The 20,820-nt window shown below is 48.7% G+C and overlaps 2 protein-coding genes across 10 annotated transcripts in view; one reads left to right on the top strand and one right to left on the bottom strand.

Moving 5' to 3' along the window:
* The window catches only part of FAM168B (family with sequence similarity 168 member B), a 41,432-nt gene extending 32,326 nt beyond the window's left edge, over window positions 1-9,106 (top strand). For all 3 annotated transcript variants that reach the window (XM_082690359.1, XM_082690361.1, XM_082690360.1), the window contains exons 4-7: window positions 1,771-1,913; window positions 2,048-2,225; window positions 3,925-4,050; window positions 4,502-9,106. In XM_082690359.1, coding sequence (XP_082546485.1) covers window positions 1,771-1,913; window positions 2,048-2,225; window positions 3,925-4,037 — 434 coding nt within the window. In that variant the 3' untranslated portion in view covers window positions 4,038-4,050; window positions 4,502-9,106. The remainder of the gene's footprint in view (window positions 1-1,770; window positions 1,914-2,047; window positions 2,226-3,924; window positions 4,051-4,501) is intronic.
* A 716-nt stretch (window positions 9,107-9,822) lies between these two features.
* Window positions 9,823-20,820, bottom strand: part of ARHGEF4 (Rho guanine nucleotide exchange factor 4) — a 161,341-nt gene continuing 150,343 nt past the window's right edge. For 2 of the 7 annotated variants that reach the window (XM_082690351.1, XM_082690355.1), the window contains 9 exons: window positions 18,705-18,884; window positions 17,505-17,681; window positions 17,251-17,430; window positions 15,357-15,589; window positions 14,914-15,043; window positions 13,412-13,543; window positions 12,413-12,656; window positions 11,604-11,681; window positions 9,823-11,080 (listed from right to left, as the gene is read on the bottom strand). In XM_082690351.1, coding sequence (XP_082546477.1) covers window positions 10,902-11,080; window positions 11,604-11,681; window positions 12,413-12,656; window positions 13,412-13,543; window positions 14,914-15,043; window positions 15,357-15,589; window positions 17,251-17,430; window positions 17,505-17,681; window positions 18,705-18,884 — 1,533 coding nt within the window. In that variant the 3' untranslated portion in view covers window positions 9,823-10,901. Of the gene's footprint in view, window positions 11,081-11,603; window positions 11,682-11,938; window positions 12,162-12,412; window positions 12,657-13,411; window positions 13,544-14,913; window positions 15,044-15,356; window positions 15,590-17,250; window positions 17,431-17,504; window positions 17,682-18,704; window positions 18,885-20,820 lie in introns of those variants that run through there. The other 5 variants (XM_082690352.1, XM_082690356.1, XM_082690354.1 and 2 more) reach the window with 4 other exon arrangements.

A 20,820-nucleotide genomic window follows, 5' to 3' on the forward strand; every position in this document is an offset into this window, starting at 1 on the left:
ACAGACAGATCACAAGCAGGCAGAAGCAGGCAGAGAGAGAGGAAGGGAAGCAGGCTCCCTGCTGAGTAGAGAGCCCGACGTGGGGCTCAATCCCAGGACCCTGGGATCACGACCCAAGCCGAAGGCAGAGGCTTTAACCCACTGAGCCACCCAGGCACCCCTTTGGTGGTGTTCTTTATGTATTTTGGATATTAACACCTTATCAGATTTTTCATTTGCAGATCTTATCTCCCATTTAGTACATAGTCTTTTTGTTCTGTTATGGATCACTTTGCTATGTAGAAGCTTTTTATTTTTTAATTTTTTTTTAGAGAGAGCTAATGGGTGCAGGAGGGAGGGGCAGAGAGAGAGGGAGACACCAAAGCAGACTCCTTTAGTGTGGAGACCGAAAGTGGGCAGGGGGCTTGATTCCATGACCCTGAGATCATGACTTGGGCAGAAACCAAGAGTCAGACACTCAGTCAGTTGTACCACCCAGGCGCCTCTGTGCAGAAGCTTTTTAGTTAGATGTAGTTCTAATAGTTTATTTTTGCTTTTGTTTCCCTTGCTTGAGAGATCCATAAATAATGTTGCTAAGGCCATTGTACAAGAGATTATTGCCTCTGTTTTCTTTTAGGACTTTAAAGGTTTCAGGTCTCACATTTAGATCTTTAATCCATTTTATTTTTTGTGTATGGTATAAGAAAGTGGTCCATTTTCATATTTTTGCATGTAGTTGTCTATTTTTCCCCAACACCATTCATCAAAAAAAACCCCATCTTTTCCCCATGGGATATTCTTGCCTCCTGTGTTGTAGATCATTGATTGGCCATAAAAACATGGGTTTACTTCTGGGCTCTCTATTCTGTTCCATTGATCTATGTGTCTGTTTTTCTGCCAGTACTGTATTGTCAGCTTTGTATACCTCCAGCTTTGTTCTTCTTTCTCAAGATTGCTTTGCCTATTTGGGGTCTTTTTTGTGGTTCCATAAAAAAGTTTTAGGATTGTGAGTTCTAGTTCTGTGAAAAACGCTATTTTAAAAAAAAGATTTTATTTATTTATTAGAGAGTGTGAAAGCATGAGAGGGGAGAAGCTCAAAGGGAGAGGCAGACTCCCCATGGAACTGGGAGCCCAGTGTGGGACTCAGTCCCAGGACTCTGGGATCATGACCTGAGCTGAAGGCAGTTGCTTAACCAATTGACCCACCCAGGCACCCATGCTATTGGTATTTTGATAGGAATTACGTTGAATCTATATATTGCTTTTGGTAGTATGGACATTTTAGCGGTATTCTTCCAGTTCATGAGTGTGGTGTATCTTTCCATTTGTTTGTGTTGTCTTCAGTTTTTTTGCATCAGTGTGTTCTATAGGTCTCAGAGCACAGGTCTTCCACCTCCTTGGTGAGATGTATTTCTAGGTACCTTATTCTTTTTGGTAAAGTTGGAAATGGGACTGTTTTATTAATTTCTCTTCTGCCTTGTTACTAGTGTGTAGAAATGCAACAGATTTCTATATATTCATGTCCTGCAGTTTTACCTAATTCATTTATTTTATAGTTTTTTGATGGAGTCTTTAGCATTTTCTATGTGTAGTGTCATGTCATCTGCAGATAGAGACAGTTTTACTTCCTCCTTAGGATTTTGGATGACCTGTATTTCTTGTGTAACTGCTGTGACTAGAACTTCCAGTACTCTGTTGAGTAACAGTGGTGAGAGTGAGCATCCTTGTCTTGTTCCTGACCTTAGAGGGAAAGCTCTGGGTTTTTCATGGCCATTGGCTTCTTTGTTTCAGGTTACACTCCTGGCACACCTTACAAAGTGTCCTGTTCCCCCACAAGCGGGGCAGTGCCACCATACTCCTCCTCCCCCAACCCCTACCAGACCGCTGTGTACCCTGTGCGAAGTGCCTACCCCCAGCAGAGCCCCTACGCACAGGTAGGCCTGGGGTGTGCTTTGGGTCTGTTAATGGTGCTCATGGGCACTGTGCATATGGGAAGGGTTGGTTCTCTCTGGGCTCTGATCCATGGGCTGTGCAGCCTTGTGGCAGTTGACTCTCCTCTCCTCCACAGCAAGGCACGTACTACACACAGCCCCTGTATGCAGCACCCCCTCACGTCATCCACCACACTACAGTGGTGCAGCCCAATGGCATGCCAGCGACGGTGTACCCTGCTCCCATTCCTCCACCTAGAGGCAACGGCGTCACCATGGGCATGGTGGCTGGGACCACTATGGCCATGTCGGCAGGTGAGTCCGTGACCCTGGGTTGCCTGTTTTATGATGGCATGAGAGCTGGGGAAAGGGAGAGCTCACTAATTCTTTGAACTTTGGTTTGATTTTTCATGCAAGTTGTATGGAAGGACATTTTCTTAGGAAAGGAACATTTTCTTTCCCTTCCCTTCATTTCCTCCCTTTCTCCTTTCACTTGAGAGGAGTCTGGGTTTGGGGTTTAGAGTAATAAGCCAAGAACTAAGTACCTTCGCTGTGGGCATGGTAGTGATCACTGGGTAGTGATCTCTGTATTTGACGGGTGAGCTGAGCTCTTGGCATTAGGGCCAGGAAGTGGCCGGTCCTCCTGAGGAGCATATCAAGCTTGAACAGAAGGGGGTTACTTTGTGTCTAGGTGTTCTGGCCCTCCTGATACCTCCCTTTAGTCTGTGAATGTTGGTGTCTGCATAAATCTAAGAAAACTAGCTTTGTGTTAACAGAACAGCTACTTGTAGAAATCCTTTGGCATTGGTCAACTTTATTTCCCAAGGCTTTCCTTGATAAATCACAGAGATATGAGACTCCTGGGTAGGATGTGCCCATCATCTTGGACTCTGGAGCCCCTGGGGACTTGATGTAATGTCTAGGGTTTAGGTTACCTCCAGTGGGCATATGAATTATCTATGGCAGGCTGGCCAGGTACACAGGATGCATTTGATTGCGCTGGCTTTTTGTTTTGTTTTGTTTTTGTTTTTTTCAGTGTTCCTTCTCTGTCTCTCTCTCTCTCTCTTAAACTTCAACATAGGGAGATTGTGCCAAAGGTGTATGTTTTCTGCCCAGAATCTCCATTGTATATGGGTTTCCCATACTTACCTGTGAAGAGACAGAAACTGCATGTTTGAGGCATGTGGAAGGAGGGATGAAAGGCTGTGGGCTGGTTGTGGACAGGGAGATGGGAAGTAAAGAGAAGCAAGGTAAGGCTGTTAGGTTTGAGGTTCTGCTTATCTACAAATGGACTTAGAGAGTTTTCTCTAGCTATAAGGGAAATATAATTATATTCATATTCAGAAACTCATGTGGTTTAGTGTCTTCCCTCTCTTCAATTTATTACCGTCTTAACCATTTTTAACTGTATATAGTATAGTCACGTTTTTGTAAAACAGTTTTTTCACCTTGCAAAACTGAAGGTCTGCTCATTAAATAACAACTTCCCTTATCCCCTGTGTTGTCCCCCGACCCCAGCCGAGCTTCTGGCCATCACCATTTACTTTGTCATTTGACTACTCGAGATACCTCATTAAGTGTAGTCCTTTTGGATGTATCTTTTTGTGACTGGCTTATTTTACTTAACATAATGTCCTTAAGGTTCATCCATGTTGTAACATGTAACAAATTTCCTTCCTTTTTAAGGCAGAATAATAATTTTTTTATTCCGTCACTTGTCGTCTGATTTCCAAAAATCATTGAGTATGCTCATGTGAAGGGGAGACACAAAACCTTCTATAGATATTATCACATGAGCTTGCTGTGTTCGTACAACTTTGAGTTGTGTATGATCAGAGTTCTGACAGCACTCTAGGTCAAGACTACCCCTCTTCCTGTGTACCTCCTTCTTTTCCAAGCAGGCCAGGTCTCAGAGCTCTCTCGTCAGGCAGCATGTAGCTGTGTGGTGACACAGGCTAGCCATGTGTGTGTGTCTGGTGCTGCCTACCACTGAGACATCTGCTCTTTCTTCCAGGTACCCTTCTGACCGCTCACTCCCCAACTCCTGTTGCCCCCCACCCAGTCACTGTGCCCACGTATCGGGCCCCAGGAACACCCACCTACAGCTACGTGCCCCCTCAGTGGTGATCACCCTGCAAATGTAAGTGACTGGTGAAACCTGTGTCAGTTCTTAACTAAGTGCATTTTTTATGGTACAGAATGACAATGTAACATATTTTAAACACTGATGAGAAAAATGCTACTTATTAATCCAAGAGCAGTGTGGTATTTAAATTTTTGTTCTTACTGGGACTCTATAAAGTAGAAGAAGGAAGGGAATCATTGAGTACTTGCTGTTTACACTATAGACTTTGTTCCTTTCCTGTTCCATGCTGTAATCTCCCACTGGTTTTGCAGAAAATAGGATTCTGGTTGTAACTGGAAGTCTCTCTGAGGCCCACAGGAACCAGGAGCAGTGGCCTCTCCTTGCTGTCCTTTCTGGTCCTAGTGGATTTTGTCTTCCTTGAGTTGAATGAAACACCTCCTTTTTGGAACAGTGGTGTCAGAGCTACTCTTTGTTGACTGTCTATCTGTCTTTTTCCCCCTGCTAGGTTTGAGGATGGAGCTGTGCAGTCACATCATGGAGGTTCCACAGCTGGTGCTGCAGGCCTCGTGCCTCCAACCTGGACTTTCTTCTTAATGCTCTCTACACTTAGCTAAACACTACTATGGCCCAGCCCAGCAGGTCCCAGCACCATTAGTCTCCAACTAACTCTGTGGGTTGGTCTTAAAGCAAATCCTGTTCTGTGGGCTGCCTGGCAATTTTTTAGCTAACTGTAATGATAAAAAGGGAGTATTAATCTATTCTGAATCATATCTAGTTGAATGCATGTTTAAAAAACACAAAAACAAAGCTTGCTCAATCTACCTGCAGTGACTGATGCAAAACCATCATATGCAAAACCCAAAGGAATGGAAAAGCATTTTATAACTTGTATCACTAATGCACTGTTGTAATGTATGCAGAGTCTTAAAGTTATAAGTGTTAAAGTGAATTTCTTCATAGAATATCTGAAATCCCTTAGATGACGATTCTTCAGCCTTTGGGGTTGAGGTGGGTTGCCAGTTGGTAACGTGGACTTTGAGTTTTCAGCCATCTGTTTCTTTCATTCTTATTGCATGGCGTGGGGAGAGAGTTGGAGGGACGGGGAGAGTGCAGGGTGGGCTGCCACTGCTTGGGACACAGCTTACTGGGCATTCCTTTCTTGCCATTTATTTTTGCGGGGCATTGTGGTATGGACATTCTTAAAAATCATCATGAAAGTGTAGAGTTATGTGGCCAGTATAGTTAGGGGCAAGAGGTGGTCTTCATCAGCAAAGCAATTTTCTCTGCCATCTAAGTTTTTATGACAAGCCTCTTAGAGATAGAGATGAGGTTTTCTGTATCTTTACTGGAAAAGTCCTATATACAACTAAATTATTTTCCTGGGATGGAAGATATGTGAAGGAGAAATAGCCACACTTGGAGAAGGTATTGGCTTCTCTCCTTTATTTAATTTAGGAAACCATTCCTTCTGCCCTCCCCTCAAGAAATATTTCAGTCCATTGAAAACCTATGTAGGCATTGTTATTCTCACCCCTATCTCCACGACGGGCAAAGATTTCAGCCGTCTGTTATGAAGAAAATTATATATTTAAGAACTAGTAAAAGGGAACAAACTTTATTTGAAGTTGTTTCTTGTGGAGAGGCAGGGCTGTGGTTATGTTGGGCCTATCCACCTGATGGGGACTTGTCATCCGAAACCATTTGGAGGCTGCTTCTGGAGGTGGGTCTGTGGAGGTGTGAGGGAAGAGCTGGTGCCTCTTGTCTGTGAGCTTAGTCTGCTGTGTCTTTAAGCTGAGGGCTCTTGGCACAAAGCAGGTATGGACAGCAAAGGGCCAGGCAGCATCAGAATGTATTTGCCTGCCAGGGTTTACTTGGAAATGGTTTTGTGTTTAGAGTCTGAATATTGTACATAAGAAATGAAGAGGATTTTTTTGCCTAAGTGTGCCCAACTTGTATTGATGGGAGTATGTGTCTGTTCAGAGAGGGGGTGGGAGGGTGAGGGTTTTGTTCCCTTTCAGCAGGCTGTCAGGTGGGAGTGGGGTATGCTCCTATTCACCCCCATCATTGTTTTAAGTGTTGTGGGCTTTGGTTGGGGAGGGAACCTTACCCCTCCATCTCTGGCAGCTAGGTCAGGACTCTGGCACTGGTTTGGCATTCGGCCCCGTTTGGTGAGTAGGACACCTGACCCCTGAGCCTTTGGTAACCTTATTTTTTTATAGTAAATACCCCATAATTTTCTTTTTCACATTTTATTTTATAAGAAGTTTAGGAATATTTTTGCATGGATCATTGTAAACAGAAGAGTCCTTATTCCTAATGTCTGTTAACATAGTGTGCTTACTCTGATAAGTACTTTAAATTGCTTTATTAGCACTTAACCCGTGTGTGTGTGTGTGTGTGTGTGTGTGTGTGTGTGTGAACCATTTACTTCAGGCACACGATTTGTGTCCACTTCTTCAACTCTTTGTTGGTAATTCCATAGTAAATGGTTTGTAATAAATATCTGATCATTTCTAAGGGTTGCAGGGGTGAACTGCCCAAGTAGAGGAAAAGCCAGTTTCTCCAGTGTAGGGTAGTAGATTAGGAGAAAATACAGTTTTAATGTATGCTTTTAGAAAAGCCCTGAATATCACAAAATGGGCACGTACACGCACACGCACATACATAACACACACACAAAACTATATGTAAAGGGGTGGGGTCATTTGAATTGAGCAGAAAGATAGAAGTTATAGATGATGCTTCATTGGGCTTGCTTGAGACCTGGCACACACAGGGTGAGTGTTTTCACAAGCACTGAATTAAATGGTGTCTTTGAGAGCAAGAAGGATAGATTGCATTTTGCCTTCATTTATATCGGCTTCATAAATACTTTCCCCCTTATAGTTTTTTTTTTTTAATCTTTTTTCCCTTTTGTGAAGGTGAGTACTTTATCAACTACTTTTGCATAATGGATTACATCTCTGGAAATCTTTCCCGTTTTGAACTGATAGGGCTTGAGCTATCAAATATGATAATGAAAGATAGATCTTGTCTAGCAGGTAGGAATCTGGACATATGAATAGTAGCAATGCTATCATAGGTTGTAATTTTAACAACATTTAATTCCAGTAAAATTAATTAAGGAATAGACTTCTGTTAAAGAGCTGCATAATTTGATATCCCAAGCATAATAATGGAACATTCGGAGAAGCTTCACTTTTCTTTTTGTATGTGACATTCCTAATTTGAGAGTCTTTCAGCTGAATTATGGTTCTTTTAGAAGTGGAGATAGGCAAGTGAAGGACCTAATTCCTCTAAACATGAACGTCATCATGGGTATTTAAAAAAAAAAAAATTGTTCTACAGCCTCTCTGCTGAGGCTTAGGAGGTCCGTTTTTTCGCTTATGGAAATTTTATTTCGATCTGGGCCAGGTGACTTGAGTGTTTAGTGATGAGTGTTGGTCCCATCAGTTTGCTGCCTCTGTGAAGTGAGGCCATCATCATCAGGGCCAAGGCCATTCATAGTGATAGGCACAGAGACAAGGCGCTTCCAGAACCTTTTATGTCGCATGTTAAATCTTTTCAGAACATTCTTGTTGGTATGGTTATTAGGCCTACCAGTTGCTATTCTGTGAATGTTTCTTGAGTGCTATGCAAATGTAGTATTTACAGGACATGAGGGAGGTCTTGAGCCTTGGGCTGGGCACCTGGTTGGTGAGCATCTTGCCTTTTGCACACTGAGCATACAGTGCTTTGCTCCATCTGGTGGCACCATCACTTCTATAAGGAGAGAAAGTACATTCTTAAGGCACTTTGGATATACTGCTACCTGGCATATGGGTTTCTGTGAGTGTGCCTGCCAGTCGGTAATGAAAAGGTGGCATACACCAACCACATCAACATTGGGGCCTACATCCAAAAGGAAATCTAGGCTTCTTCACCAGTTCTTATAAACAATTGGAACAGTGTTTCTCTGACAGTTGGGCCACCATCTCTCTTTCTGGCAGCTAATGACTGGATTCCCTAGTCATTGCCAATCTAAGTATTGCCCAGACAGGACAGGTTACCTGTCTGACCTATCAGCAGACTTATGGGCAGTTTTAAGGGTGAATGGCTTGAGGGTGGGGGGTTAGCTTCTGGTTCTTCTCTGGTGCTTTCTAAGGGTGGGTGGGGTGTCTCTACTGAAGAGTGTGGTTGGCTCAGGAGAAGGGCAGACTGCTTAGCTCTTCTCTCTAGCACATCTCAAATGTTTGTGTTTTTTCCCTGAGCTCTTTATTACTCACCTGAGCTTTCTGAAAGTGCATCAGACTTTTTTGAACAGACTTGCAGATGACTGCTGCAGAAAAGGGTCTGATCTTTTTGGATAGAAAGTTGCAAAGTTGTTCTTATATGTTTCAGAGGATTGTTTCCTCCCACTTACCATGCAGCACTGCCCCCTGACCAATTCATTTGAAGAACAGAAAACGATAGGGTAACCTTATCTGAATGCCCAGGACTAAAGTTTACTTACTTGGGACAGGGAGACAGAGAGAGGCAGGGGTCTGTTCAGGAAGCCTACAGAAGGCTTCAGAAGACCCATGCTCCCAGGGTGGATGTGTTAGAACAGGTGTCTCATTTGGGCCTCCTGAGCCTTGTCGCTCTCCCATGGGTCCTGTGCAGACTAGTGGTCAGTAAAATAGTTGGGCTGTGCTGTACTCCTGTCAGGGTTGCTGTGATGGCTGTGATCACAGGTAGCTGTGTTGGAGGAGAGGCCCCAAGGAGCCACATGGGTTGTGACTGACTAGGAAATGGTTCCTTTTTTTTTTTTTTCTTCCTTTTTAATGATTTTTAAATACTGTTTTTTTAGACCATTCCCTTGGTACTTTTTTTAAGCTTAAGTCAGCATTGTCTTCCAGTGTTAAAGGCATCCCTCACCTCTGCATTGAACTTACGGTGTCAGTCAATACAAAGGAATGGAACATCCATCCTGAGCCAGTTCCATTATGTGTAAATTCATACTATTTTAATTTTTTATGCAATCTGATGAGTAGATGAGCTCAGATTTAAAATTCTTAAAAGCACGTTTATTGTAACAAGAATTGTTATGTATTAATACTGCAGTTTTCAATAAAGATTGACTTGTGTTGCATATTGTGATTTTAATTTTTTTTCCCTGCAGGTTTTATCTTGAGGTGGTATGACATGGCTGGGAGGCCAAGTTAGGAGTTTCAAGTTAGGAAATCCAGGTTTTGGGTGCAGAGGCTTTGTGGTGCTCAGCCCTGGTGACCTTGTATGGCACCGACATCACAGTGTGTAAGGGTGTGTGGAGGCAGCAGGTTGTGGGGACTTTTGCCCCCGGGAGAGGGGAGGAAAGCTGGCCCTGTTCCTCTTCTCCTGGTCCTGTGGCCTGGGTCCTCCTTGTAGGACACATTCTTAGCTCCATTTCACTGAGGAGGATGCTAAGACCTAAGGAAGATTACAGACTTTCTGTTCCCCAAATTGACATTTGCCAACTTTAGCTAAACATTGACTCTGGAGCAGACAGGGAGGCTTCCAGGCCCAAATAGGTTGGAGGAGCTGAGCCAGCTGTATCCCATACCAGGACAGCTCCCAGGCCACACACTGTCCTCCCAGCTCCTTCTGAGCCTCTGAAGTTCCCTGTCACCTTTGCTTCTATCTATCAAAACTCTGAGGGCATGGTCTGCATATAAGTGAGCTCCCACCACAGTGGGTGATGCTGGTCTCATCCTTTCTGTTGAAGGAAAGGTCCAGGGCAGAGACAGGTATAAGAGATACAGGAAGGATGGGGCATGCAAAGAAGAAAATACACAGACAAAATGGAAAAAACAAGGGCTGGCAGCCAGGTTATTTTTCATAAATTTCTTTATGAAATTAAATGTGGTTTGTGGCTTCGAGAAGGTATAGTGCAAGAGTGACTGACTGTACATGCTGCTGAATTCCTGTGGGCCAGAGGGAAAGCTCAGTGTTCCACACCCACAAGGCAGGTCGTGGCTGTACTCATGGGTGACCTTTCTCAGCGGGACTTGGGCTTCCTTCCCTCTAGCTCGCTTGCCCATCAACCTCTGGGTTGGTGGGTCAGTCCTGGATGCTGGGCCACAGAATTCAGTCCGTATGGCTTCTCACGCTCACTTAGGGTAAGGCAATCTTTCTGTGTCACTAGGTCACTAGTAACAGTTCTTTTTCCCCATTGTTAGAAAAACAGCACAATCCAAACCAAAAAAAAAAAAAAAGGATCAGGTTCTGGAGTCAACCCACAGCTACACATGGACTGATCACAAACCCTGACAGAAGTATGTAGTGACTATGGTTTTGTTTTCTTTCCACTGTAAACACATCACAAGTGAGGAAGGTTGTCCAGCAGCCAGGAGTGTCTAGAGGGACTAGAAGGCGAAAATGAGTGGGCTCTGGGCCAGACATTTTTGTGCACAGAATTCTGACTACCACCCTCCAGGGATGCAAGTTGCTTGGCACCACCAGCTGAGGACTGGGGGCCTCAGAGACAGTTGGAGGGCAGAGGGGCAGCCCAACTTTGCAGGGGCTAAAAAGGCAGATGGTCTCCTGCCCAGCGGAAACGGGAGGAGGGATGATCAGATGTCCAGAGAAGAGGGTTCAGAGCGGCCAGTCCTCTCACCACATTGGCCTGGCTGGTGGCTCTGAGCTGTGGCTCCCAGGAGGCCCCATAGAGGTCCAGAGGATGGCAGGAGGCTGACTGCTATGGGCCCCTGCCCCTCCAGCTGGTGTCTTCAGTGCACCAGTAGTGGGGAAGAATCCATGAATGGGGTGCCGAGCAGTCCCTCACTCAGCCTGTAACTTCCATTGGGCGTGACCTGCAGAGTAGGCCACATGCGGTGGGTCTCAGGGAGAAAAAGCTGGAGGCCCAGTGGTGAGGCAGGTCCAGACAGTGCTGTCGATGGGGAGCTGTCTCACTTGCGGAAGGGTGCCAGTCGGCTAATGCTGTGCCAGAAGGTGGACGGCTTCCGCTTGGGCTCTGCCAATACCAAGACCTGTTGCTGAGGCAGGCTGGTGGGCAGTACTGGGTGCTTCTGGCGTGCCAGGTAGTAAGGCCGGCTGAGAGCTGAGCAGAAGCAGGGATCATAAGTGCCTAGGGAGCCAAGTGGCACAGGGCATAGCAGCAGCCTCTGTTCCGTAGGGAATAGAATAGGGCCTGTCCCATGCAAGGGAACTTCCTTCCTATGGGGCCCATCATACCCAGTGGCCTGGGCCACCCTCTAGTCTGCAGAGATGGGGTGGGGCCCTGGAGCTCCTCCATGGAACAGGCTCCATGCCAGGCATTGTTGCCAGGCAACATCTGTAGGAATGGGGATATGAGCTTCTTGCCAGGTGACTGTATAAGGCCTGCAGAAATCCTGCCTGGGGAGGTGTGCTGTCACTAATGCTACTGCTCTGGGGTGCCCAAGGGAATTGAGCGCAAAATCAACTGCACACTGACTGAAGTTTTGTTACCAGTGGCCTCGTAACACCCATCTTCAGGAACAAATAGAAAGGGCAGTGGGCAGCAGAGGAACTTCCGGTACTAGCTGGCTTTGCTTTGGGGGATTAGAGAAAAGTTTGATCATGGGTAAGGTCAGGCTGCTATGGGAGGAGTTAGGGTACCATCCACTTACCTTTGGGCTTCCCAGTGGCCTGCTGCTTGCTGGCATTCAGCATGGCTTGCTTTCTCTGCAGCTCGGTGATGGAGAAGCCTGGGAGAGAGGGCCACAAATAATACCTCTGCTTACTTTGAGGACTTGGCTGCCGTTCCACCACCCCAGCCAATATTTCTCTTGTCCTGTGCCTCCTGGAACCTGTGGTCCTCTGTGGTCCTGCACCTCCTCACAGGGTCTGGGGTCCCATCAGGCTGCAGATGCTCAGCATCCTGCTCAGCCAGCCTACCGTGGCCAACCAGGCAGAGGACATGCACAAGGGCCCTCGCCACATCTTGCCCTATCCCATCTCTCACCCTGACCCAATCTCTTATGTCTCCAACATCTAATGTCCATTCTCTCCATATGGCTTTCCCAGACCAAGATCCAATCAGATCACTCTGAGCCTGATGCTGGTGAGGAGAGGAATGCAGTAGTGGAGGTGCCTTGCTTATGTTGGAGTGGAGTCTTCTCAAAGCCAGTGCCCAAATCCTACTTGAATGGTCCATGCTAGAAAGGGGCCTCACCAGGTTTCTGCAACTGAGCAGAGGGCCCCCACCTTATAAAGTGTGCATACATATGTCACTGTTTTGGAAGCAAACCCCAAACAGACCAGGAGACCCATGCCCTGGGGCTGAAATGAAGAGGTTCTGGAGCCTTACCAAAACCTGAGGTCCTTGGGCTGTGGGACATGCTGTCTCACAGTCTCAAGGTTCTCCTGACCTTGCATTCAGAGTTTAGGAGTGCTGAGTGGGCCCTCACAGTGGAGCAAGGATGGTGGGGTCTCGCACCTGTCTCCTGGTCCAGCCGCACCTGTTCCCTCTCCTTGGCGAAGGCCTTGAGCCAGCGCTGTTTCTGCTCAGACTTCCTGGCACACAGCAGGTGGCTCTCTCCTGTGGCGCCGCAGAGCAACCGGAAAGCATTCTTGACACTCACGTGGAGGTCTCTGTCTTTTCCATCCTCCAGATCCACCACCTCCTGTCCATCCATATCCACTCGGCCCTTATAGTACAGCACATCCCGGCGGAGAAGGTCCTGCCAGAGACTCTGTGAGCTCTTGGTCTGTTCTGCTTGTCAGGGTCCCTCCCAGGCCTCTGAACCACTCTCCTGACCATGTTTATGCCTCACCCCGCATCCTGCAATTGGAAGGGCCAGTGAGCTGCTCACCCACTTCCCCAGCAGACAGTGAGCTCAAGACGGCAGAGTGAACGTGGTGTGGCCCACACCTGTGTGCTGAACACATGATGGAGGAGCCTCACTCCTTCAGTGAAGTTACTGACTGGCCTGGAGGATCTTTAGGGTACCCATAGTTTCATGGTGAGGAAGTCATGGAAACAATGGCCCACGGCTCATCCCACATGAAGCTAAGAGTACCAGGCCTAGCAGGCTGGGTCCAGGGCCAGTGACCAGGCACTTGGGCCACATGTTGAGAGTAGAAGCAAACAGTGAAGAGGCAGTATGAGCAAGGACCCCAGGGCTCAGGGAACTGAGGTTTGCAGGGATAGGGGAGGTGGGTTTAGAAGCAAGTAGGGCCTAGGTTAGGCAAGAGAGTACTAACAACACTGGTTAGACTGTGAGGGCCACTGCTATCTGGCTCCCTCTGCAGAGAATCACCCTCATCCCAGTCCTAGAAGCCGGACCAGGGAAGGGCCTGCTCCACTGAAGTTCCCCAGGAAAAGGAGGCAACTGTGTGTGGCTCCTTTTCTTTGGCAGTTACTCCCAGCCCTCAGCCTCACCCCTCCACTCCTGCTCTAAATGGCTCATCCAGCAGGGCACAGCAAATCTGGTACCTTCTTGCAATAGATGAGCTGGTGGTCAAAGAGAAAAAACATCCTCTGCTGGCTCTTAGCTTGTGGCTGGGTAACACGAGTCAGTTCCCCCGAGTAGATGAGTTCTGAGCTCCTGACCAGGAGATCTTCCCCCTGGGAAACGCCAAGGAGAGCTGTGAGCTGAATGCACCCAACATTGGAAGCCCTCTCCGCTGGGCACTGCCTCCTGCCTCCATCATGGGTTGGGCAGGCTCCCCACTGACAGGTATCAAGCAGCAGGCCACCGAAGGAGGGGTTGTTCTTGAAGCCCAAGGAAGTGGTGGGGGTTGTTGGGGAGGGTGGAGAGTGGAAAGGTTGTCTGACTGACAAGTTGCTTGTCTCTTCAAAATGGGGCTCCGTGGCAGCCAGTGGCATGTGCACTTGAAATATGGCTAATCCCTGCTGAGATGTCATGTAAGTAAAGTAACACCGATTTTGAAGACAATAAAGAATCTGAAATATTTAATGATTTTATGTTGAGTACACACTAAGATGATACTTTGGGTATACGGAATTAAATAAAACATTATTAAAATTAATTTCACCTGCTTTTTTTTTTTCTGTTTTAAGATTACTACCATAACATACACAATTACCTATGTGGCTCCCATGATATTTCAATCAGTGCTGAGTTCGAGAATAATTAGACCTGGCTAGAAGTCACCTGTGAACCTTGTCTTTTAGGGGCTAAGGAAGTTTTCTCATCTAAATGTAGTTAGTACCTGAAGCCCCATCATCAGACTTCAAACTTTCAGGTTAACTAACCCCTGCCCTCTTCCCATTCCTCCTGGGAATTGCAAACCACAGCCAGGAGTTTTTGGCAGCTATTTAGCTTGAAATAAGTGAATTCGTGTGGGTCCTTGGCCAGGGGTGGGCCTCAGAACCAGGCACTAGGAAAATAAAAAACCCCAAACAAAACAAAGAACACATTGCTCAACATCCCCACCAGGGATTCTAAGTCTCTATTTTCTGGGTGGGGCCCAATAATCTGTATTTTCATAACATTTTATGGCTAATGGGTGGAGGTGAGATGACAGGAAGACCTCTGGAGGACGGGAATGTCCCCATGAGTTCAGGACTCTGGCTGCTTTAGAAGGCAAGACTGGCAGATAAAAGGGGTATGTGTAAGCCAGAAGAATGGAACCAGGAGGCTCTGACCCATGGCAACCAGTTTTTGGTTCTGCTGTGGCAAGCCTGAACCCTTCTGTTGGGAGGAGTCCCTCCCAACAGTTACTGTCCTGCTGGGCTGGCCAGCTGCACCAGGAACGACATCCTATCTCACACATGCCCTACACTCTTGACCAGGAAAGGGGCCACAGGCCTGCAGCTCAGTGCTTGGGTGGGTTGGCCTGGGCAGAGGACTAGCTTTCTTACCACTAGTTCCTGCTCGCCATCTCCCAAGACCATGGCTCCCTGCTGCAGCTCCTTCCTAGATTTTTCAGGGGCAGAGCCCCATGGTATTTTCTGGGGTGTGGGACCCTCACCTCCCAGTCCTCTATGGAGCTCTGCCACTGAGCAATCTTGTCAATGTTTTCAAGCCTTCGTTTCCGTTCGTTGATGAGCTGGGCCACATTCCTCATGGCATGTAAGGCTGCTTCCACGTCCTTGAAATCCCTGGGGCAGAAGTGAGATGGAAGAAGGCTGCACTACAGAGAGCAGAGAGGGCCCCCTGTGAAGCTGCTTCCCTCCAGGGCTCTGCTCTTGGCCAGTTCTTCACTTGTCAATGCACACCTGATCAGGCAGCAGAACTAAATATCCCATTTTTGTCCTCTTTCCTCACTACAAGGACAGCATGTGACAGCAGGGACTGTTTTACCATGGGCTGTCAGCCGGTGCCTATAACAGTGTGCACACATTACCAGGACTCAACTAACCGGCTGACTTGGGGCAGGAAGAGCCTCGAGCAGCCTTCCCAGAGGCCTCCTACCTGTGCTGGGGGGGTGTGTATTTGAGTAGCTCAGCCAGCTGCAGAGGGTACTTGCAGATCTTCTGCACTGGTGTCAGCAGGAAGCCATCCAGTGAGATGTCTATCATCTTCTGCAGCAGCCGGCAGGCCTCAAAGAAGTACACGTACTTGCTGAGCTTGGTAAGCCGGGACAGCTCCACACAGGCATTGGGGTGGTTGTTGCAGTACTCTGAGTAGATCTGGAAGTCTGCTTGCTAAGGGGCACAGCTGGAGATTAGGATGGTGACCTGTCCCTCAGGCCACCCAGGCAACTCAGGCACAGCATCAGGAGGGAGCCTCTGCACTTCCTTCAGGAACTGGGTTTACAGGGCTCAGGCTTTATCTTACCTACTTTACTGGGCACAAATTATGTGGAATCAGGCTCAGGGATATGAGCAATCTGAAAACTGAGGCATGTGTGTGCCCTGTCGCCACCCAGCTTTCTCAGCAGGGCCCTCAAGCAGATATTCTGACTGCATGTCTGGTATTTTGGATGAAATCAATGATGCTAATAAGGATGCATTATCAAGGCCAAAAACCAGAGAGAGAAGGAGAGAGAGAGGAGAGGAGAGAGGGGGAGGGACAGGCACAAAGAGAGAGAAAGAAGGAATGAAGGAGAGGGAAAGGGAAAGATGGGGAAAGGAGGGAGAGGGGAAAGAGATTATGAGAGATTAAATGGATGTCAGGGTCTATGGCTATGTCCTCTGGATTGTATTCATCCTCAGCCCAGTGTCTTGCTTCTTCACAAAGCTCTGGCTTCATATATGAAAGACAGACACTGCCACTTTGTTCAACATAATGTGACAGATACCATCCATATTGTGTGTATCGTATGAGACTCATGGTGCCTTTTTTTTTTTTTTTTTTTAAGTTTCATCTATGTAGAGTGACAGCAAGATTGGGTGTGCTCCATAGTGACTAGGATTTCATGGACTTAGATGGGATAGGAGAGTAACAGCAGTTGGCTGACTGGTGGGTTGCTGGGATGGTTACACTAGGTAATATCGATAAGGTGCCCGCCTTCCCCTTCCTGCCCCCATCACAGCTCTGCCTGTTGAATAACTGGCTGCAAATCCCATACTCACTCAGGTGCTCTGACCCACCACTAGTCCCTGCTTGGGGATTGTAAGGTCTCCCTTTCCAGCTTTCCTTCTGCCATTGGAGTGAGGTACCAGAGCCCTTCCAACACCAGGAAAGAACACATACTATCCTTCATGGGCTGGCCTTGGCATCTGCTCAACCCCACATAACTGCCACAAGAGAGAGATAGTAACAAGTGCATTCCTTACCAGGTGAGGCCAGAAGGAGTCCATCTAGCCCAGACCAGTCCCATGAACCTTGGCTAAATGCCAGTTGGCATTTAGAGTGGAAGTAAGCACTGCACATTCCACAAATTACAGTTTTCTCGCTGTGTGAGGAAGCCCAGAATCTGTTATGAACAGCTCTGAAGATGCTCAAGAGGTGGCCCAGCCCAGCTCTGCCTTCTACTTACTCTAGCCCAAGCAAATGTTTTCAGACAGATGCCCAGGCACCCCTGCTCCAGGGAGCCTTCTCTGACTTGGTCTGCCTCCCAAACAAGGAGAGACGCTGCAAAAACTGTGGGAGCGTGAGGGCTGTTGGGTAGTAAGGGTGTGAGGCCTGGAAGCTTCTGGGAAAAGAGCAGCAAGTTTCCTGGGCTTTAGCCTGCAGGTTGGACTTCTGAGATGAGGCAGGCATGGGAGACAAGGGCAAAGGGAGGCTTTGCTCTGGGGCCAGAGTGTGTGTGTAGTGGGCCGCGTACCCCCAGCAGAGATGGGCAGGGAAGGGGGCCTGCCTAGTGGGGAGACAGGGCGAGTAGGTCCTGGGGAGCAGGGTGTCTAGGGCGGGGAGTGCTCACGTGCTCCAGGAAGCAGGCGCCCAGTTCGCTCAGGTGGGGGCGCTCCCTGTTGAACCTCTGCTCCAGCGCCTTCACAAACGCCTTCTGGCACCGGTAGATGTCCTCAATGTTCCCGAAAATGGTGCGCAGCTGCTCTTCGCTGAACATGTCGGCGCGCTTGCGACATTGCCTGATGTAGCCCTGAGGCCCGCAACCCGTCAGGTCTCTGTCCAGACCCGCCCACGCCAGCCTCCGCGCCCCTCGCCGGGCCTCACCTCGCAGATGTCGCGCAGGTGCTTGATGTAGTCCCGCTCGGTGCTGAGGATCTCGTTGATGACGTTGGTCCGCATCTGGTCCTTGCTGCTCTGCGCCTCGGCCCCTCCATCCTCGGCCTCTCCGTCTCCGGCCCGCAAAGCCTCCTCGTCGGCGGGCTCGTCCTGGTTCACCCGCAGCTGCAGGCAGCGTGCGGCTGGTCAGCGCCGCCTCAGGTCAGCCCCTGCCAAGGGTCAGCGCCCTGCGACCAGCACGCGGCGGCAGCAGGGAACTGAGGCTCGGAAGATGCATAGACCCACCAGCCTTTTTACCCCCAATACCCGAGACCGCACCCACTCTCCCTCCTCTGCTGTTTCTGGACTCAGTCCTGGGAGCGAAGCAAATGCTCATTCTCTCACGGTTTGGAACGAGTGCCTGCTCACAAGGGGCAGACCCTTTAGGGGCTGTGACAGAAGTAGATGGGTGATGGGGCCTTTCTGGCTTTCCCACCTGTAAGTAGGACAGGCTGGAGGTGGAGAGTGCGCAGCTTATCCACGGAGTTTGGGGCAGGAGAAGCAGTGAATCCCAAGGTCTGCGATATCTCCTCTCCACTGCCCTCCACCTGGCTTTTGAGAGGGCACCATGATTCCTTCCTTGGAGACCAAAGGCTGCCACAGTTAGGCTCTGGGTCCCCTTCCTGTGGTCTCTTGTGCTAAAGACTTAACTAGTCCATGCGTCAATTTTCTCAGGTGTAAGTAGCTTTTCCCAGATCCCAGGGCATTGTGAAAGTTGTTAACTGAGATGCCCGCCCAAATTTTCTGCACCTGATTTAGTAAATGCCTGGTGTTGAGTTGTCTGTGGTGATGGAATTCGAACATGCAGATTCCCCCTGGAGGAATCCACACACCATCATTTCTGACCCATTCCTTTCTGACACTGAGGGCACCCCTCAATGCCCTCAGGCAGGGAGCAGGCAGGATTTGGTGATGGCTCTGCAGGAGGAGGAAGCCTGTGTCACACTGTAGCTGGCCTTCTTGACACCTCACTTCCCACCCCAACCCACAGCTTTGCAGTCTCAGCACAGTCCCGAGGGTGGGGGGAGGCAGGGGTAGGGTAAGTCTATGCTCAGGACCTTGGACACCAGAGCAGTTTCAGGTCTGCACTTCTGAACAGAGCCAGTTGACTCCTTATGGGCATAGGAGCAGCATAGGCTGATGCCATACCCGCACAAAGGTGGCTGGAAACCAGCCCTCGCCGTCGGCAACACGACCCCACCACCACTCTCTGTTGGTGGCATCCATTACTTCGATGACATCCCCAGCTTTGAAGCCCAGTTCCTGGTCATCCATGGTGACATGGTCCCAGAGTGCCTCAGCACAGACCACACTGCCATCACTGATGAGCTGTGGAGAGAGCCACAGATAGCAGATCAGTGGGAAGGCTGTCGTAGACCTCTTCATGGGGAACGGTGTTTCTGCCCTCTGCCCTCCATCCCTTAGCAGCCCTGCAAAGAGGAGATCCTGACTCATGTTACAGAGGGGTGAACAGAGGGTCCCTCTGAGTCAGTCATTCTTCAGGGGACAGGACTGTCTAGACTGGCAGGGCTCATGATGAAGCCTGAAGTGAATTTGACCACCAGAATCCTGGTGAGCCACAGAATCTGAGAAGCAAGTGTGTTGCTCACTCCCCTGCATAGGGCACATCTTCCACCTACCCCACTAGACCTGTGATTTAATTATTACCCTCAGCTTCATTTACCATCTCTGCTCACATTAGGTCCTCCTAATGTGGCACTGGAAGGAGACCACAAGGCTGGAGGGAGAAGGGGCTTATTCCCTCCTACTGTCTTCTTGTGGACTTGCATTATGTGAGGTCCCCTGGCAAGCAGCAGTGCCACTCCTCTCAGGTACATGGGGACCTAGCCATCACAATAGCTGGATCTGCTTTTCAGTGTTTTTTGAACATTTATAGAACCAGTCTCATGGCCCTCCCTTGCCATCTCCCCCAGCCCTCCGCACTAGCTGAGCAGCACCTAGCCTCAGACTTCTAGGTCCCAGGCCCAAGGAATCCTCATCTTTAATTATTCCAACCTCTTTTCTTTATTCCCTAGGTCTAGGGGAGGTAGGTACATCTTGAAGCTGCTATTTCTGTAACAGATACTTCAGGATTGTTCTTATGCACTTGGTTATGGAATCCAGCACTCTTTATGGGGCTCACAATTCTTTGACTTCTCTCTGCTGAAATAATTTAGTGTGTTTCCTTCCTCCCACATGGTAATGGATCTCAAATCAGTAGGAACGCTCCCTTACCCTGAGAGGCAGGGAGGTGGGACTCCCTCCCTCCCCCTTGCGCCCCAGGCAGCCCTTGTGCTTAGAGCCCCATTTCCTGTTGTGCTGATGCCTGCTTTCCTGTAACAGTGGGCTCAGTTTCTTCTCCATGAATAATGAATGGCCCTGGGGCTTAGGACAAGTGGGAGAGTTAGGTTGGGGGCTATACAAGAGGTGAGATACATGCCTCTCTCTAGTGGGACCAAATGTTGGCTCTTCAGGGTGCCTCTTTGGCAATTAAGGCCTCAGAGCATCACCAGCCAGGCCCTCTGCACCAACTATCTCTTCCTCTGAACTGCTTGCCTCTGCCCCCACTCGTAAGTTGAATCCTTCCTTGGCTTCAGGTCCAGTGGTGCCTTCTCTGGGTGCTCCCAGCTCAGTGTATGTGCTTTTTCTCAGACTGAAATGGGATCTGGAGCCGGGCAGCAGCCTGACTGTCTGAGTCTTCACCTGAGAGCTCCAGTAGCTAGGAGGTCTCCCCTAGGCCCTGAATGGGCAAGGTGAAGGGTGGGATAGGCCACCTGGGTACCAGAGCCCACTCAGGTTGGAACCTTCCTCCAGGGTAGGGCCTTAGCAAGCAAGCACATTCAGAAACCTCCAGTTCGTGTTCTCTGGGGATGAAACCTGCTCTAAAACCTGATGAAACCACTCCCCCGAATGATCCACAGCCAACTTGTAGACCTACTCTCCCATGCAACAGCCATTCAGGGGCTGCAGATTCCTGATGCCCACCCAGAGACCCTGGGCACCAAGCACTGGGTTATTTATTCCTGGGGGGCTGCATGCCTCCTCGAGGGACCATTGAACTCACCCCAGCTAAAAAGACCTACTACAGGTATGTCCTCTTCTGCAGGAAGGCCTGGTCCCCAGGATCAAGACCTCTTGGCTGCAATATGAACAAGATCAGACAAGAGGACTCAGGGAGGCCACATGAAAGTGCCTGCTGTACCTAGTGAGCAGGTACTGGACTAAGTATCCCAGAGCTGGCACACTCCACATGAGCAGGCTACCA

The sequence above is a fragment of the Mustela nivalis genome, assembly GCF_964662115.1.
Source record: "Mustela nivalis genome assembly, chromosome: 11".
In the NCBI taxonomy this organism is placed as follows: domain Eukaryota; kingdom Metazoa; phylum Chordata; class Mammalia; order Carnivora; family Mustelidae; genus Mustela; species Mustela nivalis.